At 47.3% G+C, this 16,707-nt stretch overlaps 2 protein-coding genes across 14 annotated transcripts in view; one reads left to right on the top strand and one right to left on the bottom strand.

The window, feature by feature from the left end:
- LOC144610988 (CUGBP Elav-like family member 4) overlaps positions 1 to 10,520 on the top strand; it is a 588,785-nt gene extending 578,265 nt beyond the window's left edge. For all 10 annotated transcript variants that reach the window (XM_078430068.1, XM_078430065.1, XM_078430069.1 and 7 more), the window contains one exon: positions 6,716 to 10,520. Coding sequence is in view for 1 of the 10 variants with exons in the window: in XM_078430070.1 (XP_078286196.1) it covers positions 6,716 to 6,741 (26 nt within the window). In the remaining 9 variants the exon portion in view is untranslated. The remainder of the gene's footprint in view (positions 1 to 6,715) is intronic.
- Positions 10,521 to 16,246: 5,726 nt separating this feature from the next.
- Positions 16,247 to 16,707, bottom strand: part of LOC144610999 (protein mono-ADP-ribosyltransferase PARP6) — a 122,312-nt gene continuing 121,851 nt past the window's right edge. For all 4 annotated transcript variants that reach the window (XM_078430087.1, XM_078430084.1, XM_078430086.1 and 1 more), the window contains exon 25: positions 16,247 to 16,623. In XM_078430087.1, coding sequence (XP_078286213.1) covers positions 16,530 to 16,623 — 94 coding nt within the window. In that variant the 3' untranslated portion in view covers positions 16,247 to 16,529. The remainder of the gene's footprint in view (positions 16,624 to 16,707) is intronic.

The raw sequence follows: 16,707 nt of genomic DNA, 5'->3' as shown, positions 1-16,707 counted from the left end.
TTCTTTGCGCGAAAAAAAAAAAGGTAACAGAGATGACTCCAATTCTGCTGCATCTCCAAAACGTTTTCCTTTTCTCTTGCAACTGCCCCCCAGTGTAACCAGGCAGGGCCCACTAATAGCTGCAAACGGGCAACAGGTCCACTCCCAAACACCCTGACGTTGCCTCACAACGCTAGCAGTCACGGGCAAAGCAATCCCCGAGCAGTAAGTTGGCCGTTTTCTGCTGCACTGTGGGTGTGGTGTGAAGAAGCCCCCCTCTGTGGCGGGCCGGGCTGTCTCTGCGTTGCATGAAGTGAGGTCCCGTGTTTTCACCGTCTCTTTCTTTGCCAGTTGTGCAGTTCGTCGTTAGTATTGCCCTATCGTTAGTGGTCGTTTGTAAGTAAACCTGGAGTGTTTAGTCGGTCAGAAACCTGACCAGAATGTGACCGTGGGTATTTTATTGCTGTTTTGTAGTGTGACTTCTATGTTGTGGTGCCATATTGAATGTGCAACTTATATATCGGGTGAAAAATAGATCGAGAGTTGGCTTTATTCTTGCTGTTTCACCACTGGTCATAAATATCTATGTCACCGGTCGATGCCTTTTTTAAATATCTCGTCTTTAAAGATTATCCACCGCGATATTGTCGAAATGCAAGGACCCTTTCCATTTTTGCCGGACGTATTTATTGGGCAGGAAAGTGAGACCACCTTGGAGAGAAACATGACACAAAATTGCCTCCCGTCCTTCAGAAACTCCTAACAGGGACCTCCTGAGGTTCTGAGTTTCTCACTGAAGCAGCTTCTCCAGTTCATAGACGCAAAAAAACGCTGGAGTAACTCGGCAGGGCAGGCAGCATCTCTGGAGAGAAGGAATGGGTGATGTTTCAATGGGTGAGAAGCAACGGATGATGCATGTCGAGCGCAGGCTCGGCGATTGTTTCGCTGAACACCTCCGCCCAGTCCGCCTAAACCTACCTGATCTCCCGGTGGCTCAACACTTTAATTCCCCCTCCCACTCCCACACTGACCTTTCTGTCCTGGGCCTCCTCCATTGTCAGAGTGAATTGGAGGAACAGCACATCATATCTCACTTGGGCAGCTTACACCCCAGCGGTATGAACATTGACTTCTCTAACTTCAAGTAACCCCTGCATCCCCTCTCTCTCCATCCCCTCCCCCTTCCCAGTTCTCCGACCAGTCTTACTGTCTCCGACTACATTTTATCTCTGTTTTCTTTAGTGTTACCTTCTCCCAGTTAACAGTGATCTATTCTACATTTACCTTGATCTCCATCCCCTTTGTCCAGTTTTCACACCTCACACTTCCTTATCTACATGTCTCCCTCTCCCCTGACATCAGTCTGAAGAAGGGTCTCCACCCGAAATGTCACCCGTTCCTTCTGTCCAGAGATGCCGCCTGTCCCGCTGAGTTACTCCAGCACTTTGTGTCTTATCTACGGTTTAGACCAGCACCTGCAGTTCCTTCCTACACATCACCAGTTCACTGGCTTCTCCGCGGGGAATAATTGTGCCATCTTTCATCAGCGAAATGGTGGAGTCTCAATAGGCATGGTGGTCAGAAGGTTAAGGAGCCTCAGCATTACATCCCTGTTTATGTATTCTAGTCCTAATGAAATAGATGCTAGCAGGAAGTCCGACAAGTTCAAGTGAATTCTGAAGAAGGGCCCTGACCCGAAACGTCACCTGTCCATGTTCTCCACAGATGCTGCCTGACCCGCTGAGTTACTCCAGCACTCTGTGAAACGTTACCTATCCATGTTCTCCAGAGATGCTGCCTGACCCGCTGAGTTACTCCAGCACTCTGTGAAACGTCACCTATCCATGTTCTCCGCAGATGCTGCCTGTCCCGCTGAGTTACTCCAGCACTCTGTGAAACGTTACCTATCCATGTTCACCACAGATGCTGCCTGACCCGTTCTTTTTTTACTCCAACTCTTTTTTTTTAAACCAAAAATAACGTATTCAGCTATTTACAATAATATGTACTGTACAATACTAAATTATTCAAAACAAAAGCCACCTTCACAATACAAGCAAAATAAATATTCTGAAAGTACCATTTCCCCATCCTTACTGAGGATACGTTCCACCCCCCGCGGTGCCCAGCGGTCCCGGAGATCCCCCAGGGTGCCCTTGGACAGCGCGTACTCCCTCTCCAACACCACCCGGGCACGGACGTAACCCCGGTAAAGGGGCAGGCAGCCGGCTCGAGCCTCTTCCGCCTGGCGCCGTGACTCGCGGATGGCCAGCTTGGCCAGGCCCAGGAGCAACCCAACAAGGACATCTTCCCCCCCCCCCCCCCTACCCTCTCCCCTTACGCACAGGGTGTCCAAAGATGAGGGTGGTGTGGGTGTGAAGCCCAGCCAGAAGGCAAAGGAGCAGCACTTTTAGATATTGAAACAGGGGCTGCAATGACTTCTCCTTGCGCCAGGTAGCTGGTGTGTGGTAGATTGCCAGCATAGTTTGGGACAACCAAAGGCAATTTTGTGTCACCGAGTTTATTGACCACGTGTGAAATGGACAGGGTCCTCCACTGTATATTGCTGGTGCTGTAGGATTGTTCCGTGATTGTGTTTCATTTCTGGTTTCAAACAGAGCTGCTGTGTTTGCGTTCAATGGAATCTAAACTGCGCATGATTGTTCCTTCCACCCCCAGCATGAACCAGTGACAGCGTTTAAAGTTGACTTAGTCTGTTCTTTTCTTTGTGAGATTGTTTCTGGTGAATGTTCACGGTTGGGCCTGTAATCTCTGGTGCGGTGTATCCTTCAGTGGTTGGGTGGTTAAACTCAACGACGTTCAGTGGCACAACTAGACAGTGTTGTGCTGACCGTATAATAACAGAAGCCTTACACCTGGATAATGATCCGAAGAAACATAGAAACATAGAAGATAGGTGCAGGAGTAGGCCATTCAACCCTTCGAGCCTGCACCGCCATTCAATATGATCATGGCTGATCATCCAACTCAGTATCCCGTACCTGCCTTCTCTCCATATCCCCTGATCCCTTTAGCAACAAGGGCCACATCTAACTCCCTCTTAAATATAGCCAATGAACTGGCCTCAACTACCTTCTGCGGCAGAGAATTCCACAGATTCACCACTCTCTGTGTGAAAAAAAACTTTCTCATCTCGGTCCTAAAAGACTTCCTTCCCCCTTATCCTTAAACTGTGACCCCTTGTTCTGGACTCCCCCAACACAGGGAACAATCTTCCTGCATCTAGCCTGTCCAACCTCTTAAGAATTTTGTAAGTTTCTATAAGATCCCCCCTCAATCTTCTAAATTCCAGCAAGTACAAGCCGAAAGACTTTATTAACTACGTAGCAAGCACGACCTCACGCCTGCACGTTCCACTTACACTGACCCCAATTACACAAGCAGTGGTCACATAACATGAGTGACACCATTACACTAATCTACAGACTAATCTACAGACAGGTTACGGTTTGGATGAAGAGAGTCACACAGAATGCTCGGCCCATCTCCCCAATGCTGACCCACACGCCCCATCTAAGCTAACTAGCCAGTTAGAAACATAGAACATAGAAAACAGGTGCAGGAGTAGGCCATTCGGCCCTTCAAGCCAGCACCGCCATTCAATATGATCATGGCTGATCATCCAGAATCAGTACTCCGTTCCTGCTTTACCCTTGATTCCGTTAGCCCCAAGAGCTAAATCTAACTCTCTCTTGAAAACATCCACTGAATTGGCCTCCACTGCCTTCTGTGGCAGAGAATTCCACAGATTCACAACTCTCTGGGTGAAAAAGTTTTTCCTCATCTCAATCCTAAATGGCCTACCCCTTATTCTTAAAGTGTGACCCCTGGTTCTGGACTCCCCCAACATTGGGAACATTTTTCCTGCATCTAGCCTGTCCAATCGCTGCAGTATTTTTGCCTGCATTTGGCCCATATCCCTCTAAACCGGTGAATGCTAAACAATTTTAGGCCACACTTCCCTCTCAGCTCTGTAAACGTATACCCAACCCCAGATTCAGGGACAGTGTCTTCCCAGCTGTTATCAGGCAACTGAACCATCCTACCACAACCAGAGAACAGTGCTGAACTACTATCTACCTCTTTGGAGACCCTCGGACTATCCTTGATTGGACTTTGCTGGCTTTACCCTGCACTAAACGTTATTCCCTTATCATGTATCTGTACAGTGTAAATGACTCAAATGTAATCATGTATTGTCTTTCCACTGACTAGTTAGCACGCAACAAAAGCTTTTCACTGTACCTCAGTACACGTGACAATAGACTAAACTGCATTAAACACCCCTCTACCCTAACCTGTAAAAAGCTTAATTCAGAATAGCGTTTTACACAGTCCATTATTCCCTAACATTTCTATTCGAGTCATAGAGTGATAGTGTGGAAACAGGTCCTTCGGCCCAACTTGCCCAACATGTCCCAGCTACACTAGTCCCACCTGCCTGCGCTTGGTCCATATCCCTCCAAACCTGTCCTATCCATGTACCTGTCCAATTTTTTCTTAAACGATGGGATAGTCCCAGCCTCAACTACCTCCTCTGGCACCTTATTCCATACACCCACCACACACTGTAAAAAAGTTACTCTTCAGATTCCTATTAAATCTTTTCCCCTTCGCCTTGAACCTATGTCCTCTGGTCCTCAATTCCCCTACTCTGGGTTAAAGACTCTGTGCATCTACCCGATCTATTCTTCTCATGATTTTGTACACCTTTATAAGATCTCCCCTCATCCTCCTGCACACAAGGAATAGAGTCCCAGCCTGCTCAACCTCTCCCTGTAGCTCACACCCTCTAGTCCTATTGCAATAAAGTATAGGTTCAGTGAGAATTGCATGTGTGTGTGGTCTAAACAATACCACTTAGACTGTTACCTCAATAATGATGCATGAGTTATTATATAATATGCAAGTAACAACTTTCAAAAGTTCCTAGAAAGGTTCCTAGAAAGTTCCTAGCAAAACAATGCTCGCTTTTACAGAGATCAGTGTGCACAGGGCAGAATGATCATCCCGTAAGAACATCAAGTGTGTACTGACACCCCCACACACCCCCCCCCTCCTGTAGGTGCACCCCCACTTCCACCACCCTCCCCCTTTCACCCCCTTGTCCATTAGAGCCCCTTAGATAATCCCACAGCCCACCATGGTGTGGCGCCACTCACTTTAAGAACTGTAGGTTAATTGGCTTGGAACATGTGTAAAATTGCCCCTTAGTGTGTGTAGGATAGTGTTAGTGTGCGGGGATCGCTGGTCGGTGCGGACCCGGTGGGCCGAAGGGATTGTTTCCGCGCTGTATCTCTAAACTAAACTAAACTAAACTAAACTAAACTAAACTAACTCCTCTAAACCTTTCCTATCCATGTACCTGTCCAAATGTACATGGTACAAAAAGGACAGGTTTGGAGGGATAGAGGCCAAACGCGGGCAGGTGGGACTAGTGTAGCTGGGACATGTGGGCAAGTTGGGCCGAAGGGCCTGTTTCCACACTGTATCACTCTGTAAATGTCTTTTAAATGTTACGGCCCCAGCCTCAACTACCTCCTCTGGCAGCTCATTCCGTGCACCCACCACCCACTGTGTGAAAACGTTAGCCCCTCAGGTTCCGATTAAAGCTTTCCCCACCTCACCTTCACCCTCTGTCCCCTGGTTGTTGATTCCCCAACCAGACTAACATGTGCATTCACCGTCTCTATTCCCCTCAGTGAAGTATTGATTAGAAGGCTCTACTTGGGAAGAGGCAATTGATTTCAGAACTTCCCTCAAAGTCTATTGCTCACAAAACAAGGCAGGTAATATAAGAAATAGTGAAATATGGGGGAAAACAGTATGAATACCATTCGTAATAGTCAATACAAAACCTAGCTGTGCCACTGAATGCTTACTAGATGCTTTCCACAAGTAATGATTTTAATATTGTATTAATGCATATTTTTTGTCTTTATGTTATTCTCTCTCCCTCTCTCTCCCTCTCTGTCTCCCTTTCCCTCTCTCCCCCTCTCCCTCTCCCTCTCCCTCTCCCTCTCCCTCTCCCTCTCCCTCTCCCTCTCCCTCTCCCTCTCCCTCTCCCTCTCCCTCTCCCTCTCCCTCTCCCTCTCCCTCTCCCTCTCCTCTCCCTCTCCCTCTCCCTCTCCCTCTCCCTCTCCCTCTCCCTCTCCCTCTCCCTCCCCCTCTCCTCTCCCTCTCCCTCTCCCTCTCCCTCTCCCTCTCCCTCTCCCTCTCCCTCTCCCTCTCCCTCTCCCTCTCCCTCTCCCTCTCCCTCTCCCTCTCCCTCTCCCTCTCCCTCTCCCTCTCCCTCTCCCTCTCCCTCTCCCTCTCCCTCTCCCTCTCCCTCTCCCTCTCCCTCTCCCTCTCCCTCTCCCTCTCCCTCTCCCCCCCTCTCCCTCTCCCTCTCCCTCTCCCTCTCCCTCTCCCTCTCCCTCTCCCTCTCCCTCTCCCTCTCCCTCTCCCTCTCCCTCTCCCTCTCCCTCTCCCTCTCCCTCTCCCTCTCCCTCTCCCTCTCCCTCTCCCTCTCCCTCTCCCTCTCCCTCTCCCTCTCCCTCTCCCTCTCCCTCTCCCTCTCCCTCTCCCCCCCCTCTCCCTCTCCACTCTCCCCCCCCCCTCTCCCTCTCCCTCTCCCCCCCCCCCTCTCCCTCTCCCTCTCCCTCTCCCTCTCCCTCTCCCTCTCCCTCTCCCTCTCCCTCTCCCCTCTCCCCTCTCCCCTCTCCCCATCTCCTAGGTTGGAAACATCGTCACACTCAATGATTCCTTTTCACAAGTGCAGTCTGAAAACTAAATGACTTTTTTTTTGCTGCAAATCACTGTGGACTATTAGATTTCAAAGGGGGGGAAAAAAATACCCCCCCCCCCCCTCAGCTCGGAAGCGATTTGGGGGAATTAAAAAGGATGTTGGATGGGATCAAAAAAAACAACACAAAAATCAAACAAAAAATGACAAGAAATTAATTTCAAAATCGCAACTGGAAATGTGGTAAGGGGCATTGACTGAGTTGATCCGAAGGCACTGAATAACTTTTCAGAGGATTATATGATAAATTTCAAATTAACCAAAGCCGGCTGGAATTGTGTGTGTATGTGCCTGAAAAAATGTGATGTGTGATCTTTGCCTCTGAAACAGAGAGGGTATTACAGATTGAAAGGTACGTTTTCAGAGGCTGGCACAGAGACTTATACAAGTGTACTACTGTAAATCACATCATTCCTTAGATGAGTAGGGACAAAAGGACCAAAATTTTTTAAAGATCTTATAGTTGTAAGTAAAACACGAAATAAAAAAAATAGATCGTGACATTTCATGGTAACTTAGGGGCAAAATACTTGTGTGTACAAGAGAAAAGGCTTCATAGGATTTAAGAGTCATTTTAGGAACACTTGGGTATTTTGGATGGGGGCTCAGACAATAGAAAGACAATCGATTCTGTGATCATATTGGAGCCGAAAAAAATCATTTTATATTCCTGAAAGCAGACTTATAAGCTGTGTCCCAATGTACAGTAGCTGATGAAATAACAGGACGTTCATTATAAAAGCACTAGAGGTTACTTGTAAAAAATTTAGAAATGCTGTCCATGCTGTTCCTAAGCATTTATTTAGTACTAGTGATATCGAAAATCTGTTCGTATCAGATCAGAGCTGTTGATTGAGTTTGTTTCTCAGGCAGTGTGATGGGTCTACTATCCGGGGGTCTTAGGTCCTTGCAATGACTGTCCAAAGGTCATAAGTGATAGGAGCAGGATTGGGCCATTCGGCCCATCAGGTCGACACCACCATTCAATCGTGGCTGTTAAACCTCTCCCACTCAACCCCATTCTCCTGCCTTCTCCCCATAATCCCTGACACCCATCAAGAATCTATCTATCTCTGCCTTAAAAATATCCATCGACTTGGCCTCCACAGCGTTCTTTGGCAAAGAATTCCACCGATTCACCACCTTCTGACTAAAGAAATTCATCCTCATCTCGTTCCTAAAGGAACATCCTTTAATTCTGAGGCTATGACCTCCAGTCTTAGACTCTCCCACAAGTGGAAACATCCTCTCTACGTATAGGGTTGCCAACTGTCCCGTATTAGCCGGGACATCCCGTATTTTGGGCTAAATTGGTTTGTCCCGTATGGGACCGCCCTTGTCCTGTATTAGGCCTGTGGGCTGCTGGAGGCCTGGACGCTGTAGGCCCGGACGATGTAGGCCCGGATGCTGTAGTCCCGGACAGTGTGGGCTCGGACACTGTAGGCCCGGACACTGTAGGCCCGGACAGTGTAGGCCCGGACAGTGTAGGCCCGGACAGTGTAGGCCCAGACGCTGTAGGTCCAGACAGTGTAGGTCCGGACACTGTATGTCCAGACAGTGTAGGCCCAGACAGTGTAGGTCCGGACAGTGTTGGTCCGGAGGCCCGGGCGTCGCCTAACGGAGGTTGCATAGCAACCCGCCGCCCGGCACGGGCGGCCGCCATTGGTGGAACAGGAGCACGTGGCCGCTGGGGCTGGGCGAGGTCATGTGGGGCGCGGGGCGGTGACGTCACCTTTTGTCCCTTATTTGGGAGTGAGAAAGTTGGCAACCCCTCTCCACATATGCAACATGAATCGCGACACAACGTTGCTGTACTTCAAAGTGTTGAATTAGACCCTGAGCCACCAGCAGTCATTCAAAGCCATTCCCATACTATCCAACAACAGAACATCGAACATGGAGCAGCACAACATAGAACAGGGCCCACATTGTCTGTGCCAAACATGATGCCAAATGCAATTAATCTCCTCTGCCTGCACTTGATCCATATCACTTCATCCATGTGCCTATCTAGGAGTGTCTTAAACCCCACTAATGTATCTGTTTTCACCACCAACCCTGCAAGCAAGTCCCAGATACCCACCACCTTCTATAAAATTTGTCCCACACATCTCCTTTAAACTTTCCCCCGCGCATCTTAAAATATTTGACATTCCAGCCCTGAGAAAAAGGTTCTGACTGTCTACCCTTTCTATGCCGTCCGTAATTTGGGAAAATTCCATCAGGTCTCCCCTCAGCCTCCAATGGTCTAGAGAAAAAGTTTTGTCCAACCTCTCCTTATAAGTAGACGCAAAATGCTGGAGTAACTCAGCGGGACAGGCAGCATCTCGGGAGAGAAGGAATGGGTGACGTTTCGGGTCGAGATCCTTCTTCAAAAGGGTCTCGACCTGAATCGCCCGAAATGCTGCCTGACCCGCTGAGTTACTCCAGCATTTTGTGTCTACCTTCGATTTAAACCAGCTTCTGCAGGGTTTTTTTCCCCTCTCCTTATAAGTAATACCTTCTAATCAAGGCAGCAACCCGGCAAATATAAAGACCACCAAGCCTAGCCCTGTGTAGGAAGGAACAAGTTGATGCTGGTTTAAAAACACACTGAAGATAGACACAAGATGCTGGAGTAACTCAGCGGGACAGGCAGCATCTCCGGAGAGAAGGAATGGGTGACGTTTTAGATCGAGAAGGTTTTAAAGAAGGGTCTCGACCCGAAACGTCACCCGTTCCTTCTCTCCAGAGATGCAAGCCCAGCCATGTGCTGGTTTGGCTTGAGTGGTGATGGTTAGATACCTCCTCCCTCTGTTTCCAAAGTCTTGACCTTCCTTGATGAGATTTGAACTCTTGCTGCCTGGACTTCCAATCCATCCACCGACCCACAAATGAATAGAACGCACCAAAGCACATAAACACTTGCCTCCTCCTCTCCTTAGCTTGATCAATCCGCCAATGGAAGTCCAAGGGCAAGACACATAGACACTTCAGTGCCTGAGAAACAAATGGGTAGAAATTTACTTTGGTCATTTTATATTATGAAGCAAGACAGTAGACAGCAGTAATGCATAAAAAAGTCAGCTTTTAATGAGGAAGAATAACATATCTTACATTAGTACCAACATTGGCTTCTGCACCTCATGACCTTCAGAACAGATGATGTTGGAGACTGCATTTGCATTATGCCAGCAAATAGATGCATTATGCGATAAAGAAGCTTTTAACTAACAAATTCCTCTCGTTACAGGTACTGCAAACTAGCTACCAAGATTTTGCTGCATTTGTACATATAGTATAGCATATTTTTCTTTCTTTACCAATGATTTTCTTTATAATACACAGATGAATAAAAATGGATTTAAGATTTACAATGTGTTACCATAATATTAAATTAAATTTTAAAGGAAAATTTTAAATGCAGATATTTGTTCAGTCCGTCTATTTAAGATCTGATATTTAAATAATTTATTATTTGCTATTTATGATCAGATTTAAGTACTTTGGATGGCATTTTTTTATCACTGTTGTTTCTTGAATTTTAATAATTTAATTACCATTTTGCCACTCTTATTTATTTATTAGGGGTGGACAGATTCTTTGCCTCCCTGATTTTTACTGCCAGAGATGTAATTTAACTTAGAGATTGTACAGACAAACATGCCCTGTAATTCTGACAACTTAATGTAGTGTAAAACAATTAAAGTAGTTCTGTAGGTAACGCTATTCTGCTTTGACTGAAATAAAGTATAGTCCAGTGGAAAGCTTAAATCTGTCTCATGTTTTATTGCTGGAAGATGATCCCGACTCTAATCCCTGGTTTCCGCGTAGAAATGTTGAACATCGATTTCCCTCCATGTGTGTGTGTTTGTTGTTCTTGCTGTCTACGATGACTGCACTGCCGAAAGCAGAACAGCACAGGAACAGGCCCTTCGGCCCAGTGTCCATGTTGTGTCCATGATACCAAATTAAACTCATCCCTGTAGGACAAAAAAACTGCAGATGCTGGTTTAAATCGAAGATAGACACACAATGCTGGAGTAACTCAGCAGGTCAGGCAGCATCTCTGGAGCGAAGGAATGGGTGACGTTTAGGGTGGAGACCCTTCTTCAGACTGATGTCAGTCATCACGACCCGAAATGTCACCCATTCCTTCTCTCCTGAGATGCTGCCTGACCCGCTGAGTTACTCCAACATTTTGTGTCTACCTCCTGTTTTTTACCTTTTTATTTCACAAAATGCTGGAGTAATTCAGCAGGTCAGGCAGCATCTCAGGAGAGAAGGAATCGGTGATGTTTCGGGTCGAGACCCTCCTGTTTTTTGCCTGATCAATATATCTTCATTCCCTGCGTAACCATTTGCCCATCTAAAGGCCTTTTAAACTCATCTACTCTGTCAACATGTGATCCATATCCATAGTGGAATTCTCTGCCACAGAAGATAGTGGAGGCCAATTCACTGGATGTTTTCAGGAGTTAGATATAGCTCTTATGGCTAACGTAATCAAGGGGTATGGGGAGAAAGCAGGAACGGGGTACTGATTTTGGATGATCAGCCGTGATCATATTGAATGGCGGTGCTGGCTCGAAGGGGCAAATGGCCTCCTCCTGCACCTATTTTCGAAGTTTCTATGTTTCTATCCCTTGTGTTTGTGGGGAGGGGAGGGAGGGGGAATTTGGGGTCAGATATTGCTGCAACCAATTTACTGCTCTGACACTAGACTCACTATTGAGCCAAGCTGCAGAGCATTACCTTCAAGGAAGAACAACCAGAACTACATTGTAGAATGTACTACAGCATCTGCACCTAGGGTTGGCAACTTCCTCACTCCCAAATACGGGACAAGGTGACCTCAACGCCCCGCGCCCCATGTGTCCTCACCCAGCCAGCGGCCACGTGCTCCCGCTCCACCAATGGCGGCCGCCATTGGTGGAGCGGGAGCACGTGGCCGCTGGCTGGGTGAGGTCACGCGGGGCGGTGACGTCACCCTTTGTCCCTTCTCTGCGAGCGAGGAAGTTGGCAACCCTACCAATACGGGACAAGGGCGGTCCCGTACGGGACAAACCAACTTAGCCCAAAATACGGGATGTCCCGGCTAATACAGGACAGTTGGCAACCTTACCTACACCTCAGCCCTTGACCTCCAGGGAGGCCAAGGACACAACAAGCTCACTTGTTTGAATGGTAAGACAGACAGTGAATCAGCAGGTAAGTGTGGGTAAATGGCTTAGATAATTTACTTAATGTTACTCAATTAATTTTAGTAATTTTGGTCCAAGTTGTTTATAATTGAATTATTCCTTATTAATAAAACTTAAAAATACTTTCTTTTTAATTGTTTAAGGAATGTAAAAGTAATTCCAATCCCAGGCTTTGGAGTTATAAAGTCAAACATCGCTGCAAACGGCCCTTCATGTCTATGCTGGCCATCAAGTCCTGCCTATGTTAATCCCGTTGATCAATAGTCAATTTATTTGTCACATACACATAAATGTGCGGTGAAATGAAAAATTACCCGCAGTTCAACAATAAGACCAATAAGAATAATCAATAAAAATGCAATAACACATACAATCATAAACCAACACCAAACAAAAGAAACATCCATCACAGTGAGTCTCCTCCAGTCCCTCCTCACTGTGATGGAAGGCCAGAATGTCTTTTTCTCTTCCCTGCCGTCTTTGGAGTTCAGCTCATGGTCCATAGTCTACTTGGGCACTGGGATTCAAGATTATATCTTGTTGCTTCTTAAGTGTTGTGCAAGTAGTTTGCTAGTCAATCGTTACTCTATCGACCCCCGACCGCTGGAGGACAAGGAAGGGAGAGATTGAACTTTGTTTCGCCTTCCATCAGTGAGGAATGTGGAGGAGTCACTGTGGTGCATGTTCATGTCAAAATGTATTTTGTGTGTCCTCATATCATCATATCATATATATACAGCCGGAAACAGGCCTTTTCGGCCCTCCAAGTCCGCGCCGCCCAGCGATCCCCGCACATTAACACTATCCCACACCCACTAGGGACAATTTTTACATTTACCCAGCCAATTAACCTACATACCTGTACGTCTTTGGAGTGTGGGAGGAAACCGAAGATCTCGGAGAAAACCCACGCAGGTCACGGGGAGAACGTACAAACTCCTTACAGTGCAGCGCCCGTAGTCAGGATCGAACCTGAGTCTCCGGCGCTGCATTCGCTGTAAAGCAGCTGTTGCCTTTTATTGTTACGACTGTATGGCAAATGAAACTCCTCGCATGTTGCAAAACATACTTGGCTAATAATGTATGTTTATGATTATAATGATTGTCCCATGTAGCTAGTTAGAGTGAAATGCTTTGTTTTACATACAATCTAGTAAAATCATACTATACATAAGTGAAAGTGTTAAAAAAAAGTTTTTTTCTGACGCAGTACACAAAGAATCGCTATGTTTCCAAAGTTTTGTATTTATCAAGTTCTTAAAAATATCTTGAGTCTTATTTACGACATGATGCAATAGGTTGGGCGGCACGGTGGCGCGACGGTAGAGTTGCTGCCTTACGGCCAATGCAGCGCCGGAGACTCGGGTTCGATCCTGACTACGGGCGCCGTCTGTACGGAGTTTGTACGTTCTCCCCGTGACCTGCGTGGGTTTATCTCCGAGATCTTCGGTTCCCTCCCACACTCCAAAGACGTGCAGGTTTGTAGGTTAATTGGCTGGGCAAATGTAAAAAATTGTCCCTAGTGTGTGTGTAGGATAGTGTTAGTGTGCGGGGATCGCTGGGCGGCGCAGACCCGGCGGGCCGAAGGGCCTGTTACCGCGCTGTATCTCTAAAATCTAAAAATGTAAAGTTTATTTATCCCAGGAGAGAAACTGATCTGCCAACAGTCATAAAGACACTAAAATGAAATTAAAGTGACAAGTGGATTGTGGATTGGTGATGTGCAAAGATTGGGGTGGGGTGGGAGGAGGGGGGGTAGTGGAGAGTCAGTCTACCCCACGACAGAAGAGGGAGGTGTTGTACAGTGTGATAGCCACAGGGAAGAAGGATCTCCTGTGGCGTTCTGTGCTGCATCTTGGTGGGACCAGTCTGTTGCTGAAGGTGCTCCTCAGGTTGACCAGAGTGTCATGGAGGGAGGGGGTGAGCTGTATTGTCCAGGATGCTCCACAGTTCGAGGAGCATCCTCCCCTCCAAGATCACCTCCCATGAATCCAACTCCGCCCCAGGACAGAGCCAGCCTTCCCGATGAGTCATACCTTCCCTTTGGAGTCATGCAACATAGAAACACGCCTCTCAGCACCAGAGTCCCGGGTTCGATCCCGACTACGGGTGCTCTCTGTACGGTGTTTGTACGTTCTCCCTGTGATCACATGGGTTTTCTCCGGGTGCTCCGGTCTCCTCCCACATCCCAAAGACGTGCAGAGTTGTAGGTTAATTAACTTCTGTAAATTGTCCCCAGTGTGCAGGATGTGAGGGCTGTGGAGGACAAGTCAATGGATAACTTTAAGGGGGAGATTGACAGATTCTTGATTAGAAATGGTGTCAGGGGTTTTGGGGAGAAGGGGGTTGAGAGGGAAAGATAGATCAGCCATGATTGAATGGCGGAGTAGACTCGATGGGCCGAATGGCCTAATGCTCATCCACTCCCTACACACTTGAGGTGATTTCTACAGATGCCAATTTACCTACAAACCTGCACGTCCTTGGGATGTTCCAGTAAGCTGGAGGAAACTCAGGTGGTCACAAAGACCGCACACACAGTACCCAAGGTCAGGATTGAACCTGGGTCTCTGGTGCAGTGAGGCAGTGGCTCTACCAGCTGCCTCTGTGCCACCACTTTCTGTGTGTATTCAAGATAGACACAAATAACTCAACGGGTTAGGCAGCATCTCTGAGAACCACATACCACAGATCAAAGCTGCAAGAATTGCCCTTTGCTTTAAAAGATGAAATATTTTGTGATTTTCTTCATTCTTAAAAGCAAGTTTCTAAACTTAGATTTTACACCTAGCATTTCTCAGGTCAGAACAACAACTGTTATATGTATGTTTTATATGCTAATTGCACAGTGGCGCAGCGGTAGAGTTGCTGCCATACACCGCCAGAGACCCCGGTTCGATCCCGACTTTGGAGTTTGTATGTTCTTCCCGTGACCTGCGGGGGTTTTCTCTGGGTTCTCCAGTTACCTCCCACACTCCAAGGATGTACAGGTTTGTAGGGTAAATTGACTTGGTGTATGTGTAAATTGTCCCTATCCTATGATAGTGTTAATGTGCGAGGATCGCTAGTCAGAGTGGACCGACTATAATCTTCACCATTGGAAACAGCAACTGGGCAACCACTGGCCATATCTTCCCATCCCCTCCCCTCTCTGCGTTCCGCAGAGACCGTTCCCTCCGCAACTCCCTGGTCCACTCGTCCCTTCCTACCCAAACCACCCTAACCCCGGGCACTTTCCCTTGCAACCGCACGAGATGCAACACCTGTCCCTTTACCTCCCCCCTCAACTCCATCAAAGGACCCAAACATTCTTTCCAGGTGAGACAGAGGTTCACTTGCACCTCCTCCAACCTCATCCAACCTCATCTATTGCATCCGCTGCTCTAGATGTCAACTTATCTATATCGGCGAAACCAAGCGCAGGCTCGGCGATCGCTTCGCTGAACACCTGCGCTCGGTCCGCATTAACGCAACTGATCTCCCGGTGGCCCAGCACTTTAACTCCCCCTCCCATTCCCAGTCTGACCTCTCTGTCATGGGCCTCCTCCAGTGCCATAGTGAGGCCCGCCGGAAATTGGAGGAGCAGCACCTCATATTTCGCCTGGGCAGTTTGCGGCCCGGTGGTATGAACGTCGACTTCTCCAACTTCAGATAGCTCCTCTGTCCCTCCCTTCCCCTCCTCCTTCCCAGATCTCCCTCTATCTTCCTGTCTCCACCTATATCCTTCCTTTGTCCCACCCCCGACATCAGTCTGAAGAAGGGTCTCGACCCGAAACGTCACCCATTCCTTCTCTCCCGAGATGCTGCCTGACCTGCTGAGTTACTCCAGCATTTTGTGAATAAATCGATTTGTACCAGCATCTGCAGTTATTTTCTTATATAACTCATAATACAGCATTTTGCTGGAGTAACTCAGCGGGACAGGCAGCATCTCTGATTATTCAAAGATGCTGCCTGTCCTGCTGAGTTACTCCAGCATTTTGTGTCTATCTTCGGTGTAAACCAGGTCTCAAGAGAGAGCTAGATAGAGCTCTTAAGGATAGCGGAGTCAGGGGGTATGGGGAGAAGGCAGGAACGGGGTACTGATTGAGAATGATCAGCCATGATCACATTGAATGGCGGTGCTGGCTCGAAGGGCTGAATGGCCTCCTCCTGCACCTATTGTCTATTCTCTGCCGTTCTTTCCTACACAACTAAAAATATAATCACAGTCAAAATTGTGCAAAATATTTATTTTTCATACATATAATTTAATGAAACTGATGACATTTTCTTGTCAAACATACACGTTACAGTCATACAAAAAAGCACATTCTATATATATATTTAAATATATATACATATATCATAACACCATTACAGCACTGATGCATGGTTTGAGATAAACTAAGTTTCATTTTCTCTTTTGTTCTGGGTTCAAAAACCTTTCCCGCTGAAAATATTTATAAAGAATCCTTGCGAAAGCCCAGGGAAGGAAGATTGGTGATGATTGAGGTGGGTCTCAAATCTGTGGAGGGCATCTTGTAGATGGTTCAGTCAGTGGTCTGCGAAGTGTGGCTGTTTTAAACCTGAGTGCCAATGACGCGCATAATTTCCTTCTGGATTTTGGGGTCCTGAGTATTAATGTTGGCATCTCCAACCTGTCCATCCTCATACCTGAAAATGACAATAGAGACATAGACAATAGGTGCAGGAGGAGGCCATTCGGCCCTTCGAGCCTGTACGCACCGCCATTCATTG

The sequence above is a fragment of the Rhinoraja longicauda genome, chromosome 38, assembly GCF_053455715.1.
Source record: "Rhinoraja longicauda isolate Sanriku21f chromosome 38, sRhiLon1.1, whole genome shotgun sequence".
Classification (NCBI taxonomy): domain Eukaryota; kingdom Metazoa; phylum Chordata; class Chondrichthyes; order Rajiformes; family Arhynchobatidae; genus Rhinoraja; species Rhinoraja longicauda.
The sequence above is the reverse complement of the archived record's forward strand: the minus strand, read 5'-3'. Positions and strand labels throughout refer to the sequence as shown.